The sequence below is a fragment of the Armigeres subalbatus genome, chromosome 1 (assembly GCF_024139115.2).
Source record: "Armigeres subalbatus isolate Guangzhou_Male chromosome 1, GZ_Asu_2, whole genome shotgun sequence".
Lineage (NCBI taxonomy): Eukaryota > Metazoa > Arthropoda > Insecta > Diptera > Culicidae > Armigeres > Armigeres subalbatus.
The window spans coordinates 283,258,629-283,267,540 of record NC_085139.1 but is presented as its reverse complement, the minus strand read 5'-3'; the positions used below and the strand labels follow the sequence as shown (position 1 = coordinate 283,267,540).

At 41.6% G+C, this 8,912-nt stretch overlaps 1 protein-coding gene across 1 annotated transcript; it reads left to right on the top strand.

Annotated features, from left to right (window-relative positions):
* The first annotated feature begins 1,889 nt into the window (after positions 1-1,889).
* On the top strand, positions 1,890-4,354 carry LOC134207391 (uncharacterized). Its single transcript, XM_062683115.1, is given in 5 exon segments — positions 1,890-2,075; positions 2,130-2,312; positions 3,426-3,791; positions 3,794-4,014; positions 4,066-4,354. Coding segments are annotated over 5 exon segments (1,245 nt in total).
* The last annotated feature ends 4,558 nt before the right edge of the window (positions 4,355-8,912 follow it).

Sequence of the window (8,912 nt, the reverse complement as noted above, 5' to 3'; positions counted from 1 at the left end):
TCAAAAAGTACCTGGATAGTGGCGATAGTGAACAGGATACTGAACATAGAAAATAGGGATGTTGTTTGATAAGTTTCAGGAGTCTATATCGGCCTGGTAGTCTCTTTATTGACTATACACCCGATTCTGTTTTTACACGGATTTTTTTTACACGGCCGTGTAAAAAAAATTCCATACAAAATTTTTGCAAAGTTGCTCCATTTTGCATGATTCGTCGAGAAATCATAAAACTTTTTTACACGGATTTTCGAATTTTGAACTGAAAACTTTTTTTACACGGAACGCATCCCCCGTGTAAAAAAAGAATCGGGTGTATATCATTGGAGATTCACGAAGGTAAGCATGCAGAAATAGTTAGGTGAGTTTGATCTGGTAGAACGATAGTTGTTCTGGAAGTTCTGGAAATACAGGTGAGTATTACTTTATTCTTAACATTATTTTTGATGACGGAAATTTTAACTTGTTTCGTGATGGACTACCCGTATTATCCTCTCATCGCAGTCCACGGTCCGATTGGCACGTACACGTTTTTAAGATTATGAGATCTAAACACACAGAATCCTTAAATACTATTTTATTGAACCCATGCACAATACACAGTTACAATACTATTTTGTTGTTTTGTTGATCTGCAAATCTTTGTAGTTGAAATAAACCAAGTTGCGCTTCACAGCAAGTTGTTGGTGCACAATCTTAGCAATTTTGTTTGGATGAGTCAGCTTAAGCTGTGCATATACTTTTATTCTTATTTAAGAAGGTATTGGTGGTGATTTATTACCCACAAAGGTTAAGGGTGGGGGGAAGATAATGAGATTTTACCTAATCATCAAGCTCCTTTTTTGTAATATTCATATTATTATTGTCAAAAATTATCATCCTGGTCCGCAGAACAAAACAAACTCATCATCAATTTTGGGGAGTCTATGTTAATCTTTTTTGTATTTAACATATTCCTTCCAGTCTTGAATAATAGTCCATCTAAATTTTAAATTCAGTAGGACTGTTCGCCTAATTGTATAGATTGTGTCGGTATTTACAATGACCATACAATTTTCTCTCTCTACAATTCTATTTCAGAATTTATCAAGGGTTTATGCTTTGCTATGCTATTTGTTAAGTATTGGATTTATTTCCGAAAATTGTCGAATAATGTTTCTATCCTCCATTTTTTTTGTGAAAAATCGGTAGTGAATGAAAACTTTTGGGTTTTTATTTGAGATTCTCCAAAAGTAAAAATCTGGCTCCAGAAAGAAAGCCAATTATTGTTTCTAATGGGAATTATTGTTTGATTTCTACAAACTGAATCATTACACAATGTTCGGTTGTTTATAATGTTGTTCGGTTGTTTACCTGCATTTGAATAGTGCGAACTAACGTTACGTCACAAAATTTATTGATTTGTATATATTTTAAAATCACTGTCAAAATCAAAATCAAAATCACACTTCCTGGAGAAACCTTTTTTGCTTCAGGAGTGAATCCTTTTTTTAGTACTAGTCTTCGTAACAATAAGGGCACCATCACGGAGCATGAGATATGATCAAATTATTCGTAGTACTACTTGAGGGGTAGAGGATGACACACACACACACACACACACACACACACACACACACACACACACACACACACACACACACACACACACACACACACACACACACACACACACACACACACACACACACACACACACACACACACACACACACACACACACACACACACACACACACACACACACACACACACACACACACACACACACACACACACACACACACACACAAATTCAAACACGCAAACAATATATGAAGACAAACGAAAAGACGACAGGAACTAAACCCAAAGCTAGCAGAAAAACCACAAACAGTCAACGAGCGGTGGAGATGGATAGGACGCAACAAAAGACAACCAGGGAGGCGGAGAATTGGACTGGAAACATGGTATATCTGGAACCGGTGGACTTCGACCAGCCGACTCAGCAGCACCCGGTGGATGTTGGAAAATGTCTGAAGCAGAACAACGTCACTGGGTACCAAGACATACAAGCGATCCGGAAATTCCGGTATAGAGTGACATTCCCGTCAGACTAGGAAGCCAGGAAACTCGCAGAGACATCGTTACAGAACCACAACCTGAAGTGCTATGTGCCGGTGATGCTGAAACAAACGGTGGGACTGATCAAAGGAGTGCCATTTAAATACGAGGACAGGGAACTATTGGAGGAGCTCGAAGCAGAAGTACCCATCATCAAAGTAGAAAGGGTTTTAAAAATGGACAGCGAAAAAAATTTGACCAAGACAAAGAACGTAAGACTAACATTCAAGGGGAAGGAATTGCCAAAAACTGTTGCAATCTACGGATACAGATTCGAAGTGGAGCTTTACCTGTTCCCTATTAAACAGTGCCAAAACTGTTGGGGATACGGCCACAAAGCTAGTAACTGTAAAAGGACAAAGAAATGCAACTTGTGTGATATCCAGCACGACACCAGCGAAGAACAATGTCGTATAAAATGCATAAACTGTCTAGTAAAGATAAACCAGTAAAGATTGTCCCGAAAGGCACAAGTAGAGACTGATCGCACAGAAAATGCAGCGGGAAAAGGTGTCCTACAAGGAGGCAAGAAGCAGCTTCTTGCAGAATAGGTTCCAATTACTGGAGGAATAATAGAAGACAATAGGTCGGTAGCAGAGACGAGCACCACGACAAGACGAGCATGGAGACCTAAACGAGATCAAACGAACAGACGAAACAGCAACAAACCAAAATCAAGCAAGGAGGCAGAAGGACAAAGCAGGACGGACCGGAGCGGACTGGAAGAAAACCCGTGCAAATCAACGGAGCGGGATGCGGGATATTAGAGCTTTCTGGAGGAACGTAGGTTTGGTAGGGAAGCTGAAGAAGTTGCAGGACGCTATAAGGGAAGAGATATATAACAAGCAATCAGACAGGAGCTACGAAGAACTAATAATAAGAACGAGCACAGTAATCAAAGATATCATCACAGAATTTGTAAACAACATGGCTACAGACGAAGAAAATAGCAGGAAGTCAACAGAAGAGGACAGCCAAGACAATGGAGAATAAAAAATAAGAATACTACAAAACAACATACAGTCAATAAGACCAACGGAAACAAGGGAAGAACTTTCTGTGTTTCTGAACAGAGAAAATATAACAGTAGCCAGCTTACAAGAAACATGGATGAAGCCAAAGGAAAAGTATAAAATTAAAGGATATAACTTGCTCACAGAATGCAGAGATGAAGGCTTTGGAGGAGTGGGACTGCTACTTAAGGAAGGAGTAACATACGACGAAATCCAATTATATAACCGGGAGCCCATAGAAGTACTGGCAGTAAAAACAAAAAATCTAGATATAAATTTCACGATAGTGTCGGTATACGTAAGACTGGATAGGGAATATACAAAGAGGACAGTAGACGGGACGGAGACGGAGTCGTAGACGGAGTCATAGAAAATTTGGCAGGAGAGATAATATTAACTGGCGACTTCAACGCTAGACACCCATTATGGGAAAGAAATGCACGACCATGTGACAGAGGAAAAACAATAGCAACAGAACTAGACGCATCAAAACTCATACTACTAAACCAGGGACAAGCAACAACAATTCCAAGAATTAATAGTTCACCGACAGCAATAGACCTATCGTTTGCCACACAAGGAATCGCAGCGAAGATGGAGTGGGCAGTAGTTGAGGAAGAGTTTGGTAGCGCCCACATGTGCATTGTCATGGAAATACAAACTACGATACCGATGGTAAGAAGGACGACAAAAAAAAAATAAACGTAACGAAAGCGATAGAAGGCTTAAACTCGATACAACCACAGTTTCTTGACAACCCTGAGGAGATGCAGGAAGTTTTCGAAGAAAAAATTGAAGAGGCCAGCTATGTAATAAGAAATCGCAAAGCCAACTTCCTAAAAAAATGGTGGACAGACACAATTCAGGCAGCATACAACATCAAAAGGGGGAAACTAAGGATGTTCAATAAAAACAATTCGCTGAACAATCAAATGGAACTACAGAAAGCCAGAGCTGAATTTAAAAGGATGGTAAGAAGAGAGAAAAGGAAATACGAACGAGAGCTGAAGGAAAAGATTGATGAACAGACACCACCAAAACAAATATGGAACATAATACGAGGAATAGACGTAGCACTAACGGGGAAAAAGAAAGGAGCTGACCACAACCCAAAGCAACAAATTGCAGAGGAGTTTGTGGCGGTTAACTATACGGAAATAACCAAGGACCTGATATGGCGGCCAGCGGTGTGCAGAGAAAACAATCAGGAAGCACAAGAAAGCCTAGGATATACTCAGTGAAGTATACAATCAGCTCAACACCGTTTGGAGAACGAAAAAGATACCCGAAAAATGGAGGACAAGCAAATTGGTATTAATCCAAAAACCAAATAAAGACCCAGACGACATAGACTCAAAACGAGGAATCGCCCTGATGAACGTGTTCCTAAAAATAATTAATACGTTTGTTAATGACTGGTTATACAACTGGATAGAAAACATCAACCTGCTTCCCACGCGGTCATTTGGTTTCCGAAAAGGACACTCAGCGATTAGTGATGTCAACTACTTAATAAATACGATAAAGGAAGCGAAAGGAAACAAACAGAATTGCATAGTGATATTTTTGGACATAAGCAAAGCATTCGACCAAGTAGACGGGCAAAAGCTGCTAGACGTTATAGGACAAGCAAGAATACCAGAGGATTGCAGAAGATGGATATTCGAGTACCTGAAAAGAAGACGAATCGTTATCACGGCCGAAGAAAAGTTAGTAGAAGCAACCGTTAACAGAGGTGTGCGGCAGGGCTGCCCCTTATCACCACTACTGTTTAACCTGTACACGGCAGACTTGCACCAGATAGAAGAGGAGGGGGTAATACTTAACCAATACGCCGACGACTTCACAATCGCAGTATTAGGAGAAGGGTTTGAAGTTATAGGCAAGGCAAACCGATTTCTACAAAAGCTAGCAACCAAAATGGAAGAAAAAGGGTTGATGATAAATTCAAAAAAATGCGCGGTAATCAACTTCAGCAAGATCCCAGATGACCGAATCAAACTAACAGTGAAGGGAGAACACATCGAACTACAAAACACGCACAAACACTTGGGATACACCATACAGAAGCTTAACACATAGGAAACACATAGAAGACATAAGAACCAATGCGACGAAAAGTATAAATATGTTGAAAATGCTTGCCAACAAAACAAGTCCATCGGACCCAGAAACGCTCATAAAAATCGGAAATGCAGTAGTCAGATCAAAGCTAGAATACGGAGCACAAATATTCGGAAATGCGGCGCAGACCCATAGGAAGAAATTAGAAACAACACTGAACGCATACGTCAGAGTAGCAATGAGGTACATAAGGAGCACACCCGTTAATGTGATGTTGGCGGACAGCGGACTTCCCCCAATGGCAAGCAGAGTGAAGTGGCTAACCCTGAAGGATGTCATCAAAACGCTACAAAGTAGAAACCCGAACAAAAGTTTTCTGGAGAAGGCATTACAGGAAAAGAAAGGCAACGGAACATATATTACACAACTAATAGTAGAACACGAGGACATCATAGCACAACTAGCAAACAGAACAGAGCAACGCACGACAAAAACGACAACCTGGAAACGAAAAAAGGACGCAGTACTTGATTCAATTCCAGGCATAAATGACAAGAAGACGGACGTCAACCAGCACAAATGGCAGCAGGCAGTAAGAGAGTTGATGAACACGAGATACTGTAATTCGAAAAAGATCTACACAGACGCAGCGAAGAATAAAGAAGGAACAGCAATTGCAGTGCTAGACACGAAAAAACAGAACACTTGACAGAGAAAATCAACCCAAATACAAGCATAACCAACGCAGAACTGATAGCAATAAGAGAAGCAGTAAAAATGTGCAGAAGGAATAACTAGGAATAACTATAATAGTCACAGACTCCAGAAGTGCATGCAAAATGCTGCAAGCTAAGAAGTACACAGAAACGAATCACATAGTCAGAGAGATCAGCAACGACATAGTCCAGGCAGAAAACACGAAGCAACAGATTTTTGTACAATGGGTACCTAGCCACGTAGGAATACGCTGGAACGAGGCAGTAGACCAACTAGCAGTGAAAGCAACAGAAGGACAACAAACCAACTTTGAAAAACTGACGATGGAAGACACGATAAGATTAGCAGAATACACTATTTGGAAGGAGTGGAGTGAACAGTACACACTGATATCGGAGACAAAAGGAAAACTAAATACATTTTGAATTTGCGAAGGTACCGGGACGAAAAATCTGGTTCAAAAACATGGCACTAACAACCGACGAGAAGATAACATTGAATAGAATTCGTTCAAAACATTGTATGACAAAGGACAGAAAAGGAAGCTGGGGATGGATTGCAGACACCAACTGTGACCTATGCCAAGAAGAAGAAACGTTAGACCATATCCTGTACTATCGCATCAAGTGGGCTGTCATCAGACCACAATATAGCATACTGGAATCATACAAACCGTTAGCCGAAATACTCAAAGACGGAAAAGAAGCAGAACTCAAAGCGATAACAGAATTCCTAAAGAAAACCAAAACGGAAATATAACGGCTTTCCGGACGACCACAGAAAGAAAAAACGGCAAAACCAAGAAGCAACCAAGCAAACACAGAACACATAGCAGCGGCAAGATGGACCAACACTGGTCTGAGCCAGACAAACAAGCAAAAAAAAGAAGATATTTTAGTTACTAGATAAAGATTATCGCTTCGGTTCCCTTAGTTCTGCTGTCCGGAACATGTTGGGTATCAAGCTGTCAAATCGTATGGTTTTTCCTTCTTTGACATTTAGCTCCCCTATCCTTGCCAGCAAAAGATGTTCCGGACAGCGACGACAGCGACAATCTTTATCTAGTAACTGAGCTAGTAACTAAAATATCTTTTCTGCCGAGACACCTGAGGAGGTTAAAGATTCCCCCAAACACACGCGACGCGACAGTCGCGACGCGATTCTATCGCTCGGCGGCAGCGATTCTGTCGCCGTTGGTATGGAAGCGTAAATAGAACATTGCCTGCAGCGACCTTACGATAGAATCGCGGCGACTAGTTGTCGCCGTCGCGGCGATGAAATCGCTTCGGTCTGAGGGAGCCTTAACTCAGGTAGTGTGGGAATGGGTATGTCATGTAACTATTACCCGACCCACTAAAACCAAAACCCTTTCGCCAGTCCGTAGCCCCGGCCCGCAATTAAGCAATACATCAGAGGGGGACTATTGAGAACGCTCACGCCTATGCTAACGCACTTGACGTTAATACACATCGACTTCAAGGGTGGTAACCTCACCACCCGTCGATCGCAAGCTATGATAGTAACCTAGCAGTCCGTATCATAATCTCACGTTGGAGACGAGCACCCCGACGACACCACCGCGCATGAGCCGCAATGACCTATATCCAGCTTTTCGCGCTCGGTAATGGCGGCTCTGTTGATCTAAAAGTGTATCCGCGTCCCTGTACTTCTTTGACATCTGGCTTGGGTTTGACATTCCGTTTTCCTCCTGTTCCAGGATGAGGGGAGAGGGTAATCGAAATGTCAAACCCAAGTCAGATGTCAAAGAAGTACGGGGACGGATACACTTTTAAATTAACGGAGCAGCCATTACCGTGCGCGAAAAGCTGGATATCTACATACGGAGTTCACGGCAGCCCACCCGCGACATGTTGGTTGTCGGGGTCAGCAAAGTGTTCACTGCATCACAGGTGCCCTTACTGCATTCGTTGGTTTTGTTCAAGACGCCACCACCGCTGCAGTTTCGACATAATCTGTTGAGATGCTGTGTTCACCGCATTCCATATGACTTCCTTCCGGCACATCCTCTCGACGAGGTTGTCCGGGGTTGTATCCATACCGCTAACAAGCAGCATGGCATTGCGTTCTACCTCGAGTCGCGGGCATGCGAACATCACATGCTCTGCCGACTCTACCTCACCTACACATTCTGGACACTTCGCAGGCTCGGCGAAGCCAACCCTGTGTAAGAAATTTTTAAAGCAACCATGTTCAGACAACACCTGTATTAGGTGGAAGTTGACCTGGCCATATTTTCTATCGACCCAGTTGGACACATCCGGAATCAGTCTGTAGGTCCAACGACCTTTGACTGCGGTGTCCCATGCTCTTTGCTATTTGAGCAGCGAAGCTGCTCTCTTGACACGTCGCACTTGCACCGAGTCCCTTTCGTTGTAGCACTCCACATCTTCCTCTACACACAAAGAACAAACATGGTTTTATAGAATATTATGCACTTTTATTTTGAAAAGTGTCTCATTTTCCTACAAATAAGAGTAAAATAATTTTCATTAAAAATTACTTTTTTATTTAAAAGTTGTTTTTATCCTATTCCCAAAGTAACATTAAAAGTTCTTTCTATCAACCTGAAAGTTGTTAAACTTTTAAAGCATATCAAACGATTAACAACAAGAAAAGGAAAATATCACTTCTCATCTCTTTTTTCCTCTCAGTGTCTATATATGACAGCGACGAAATTAGCAGCGCTCGTTAGGAGCAAAGTATAGCCACGTCATGGGTATAAAAAGTACATATTTTGTAATTTTTAACGAAATCTTGAGCCGAAGAAAAAAGAAGGACATCAGGCCATTTCCAGGTAAATCAATTTACATTCCTTTAATCTTAAACGTTAAAGGTATCGGAGTTATCTAAGCGCCCAATTTCTATGATTCAATGGCGTAGTGTAAATCAATACTTATGCGAGATTTTTTTTACAGATCACCTGTTTATTTCGGCGTTTCTGACTAAGAGAAATCCGTGGCGCAATGACCAAATATCTGCACGAAGCGCACCCCAAAG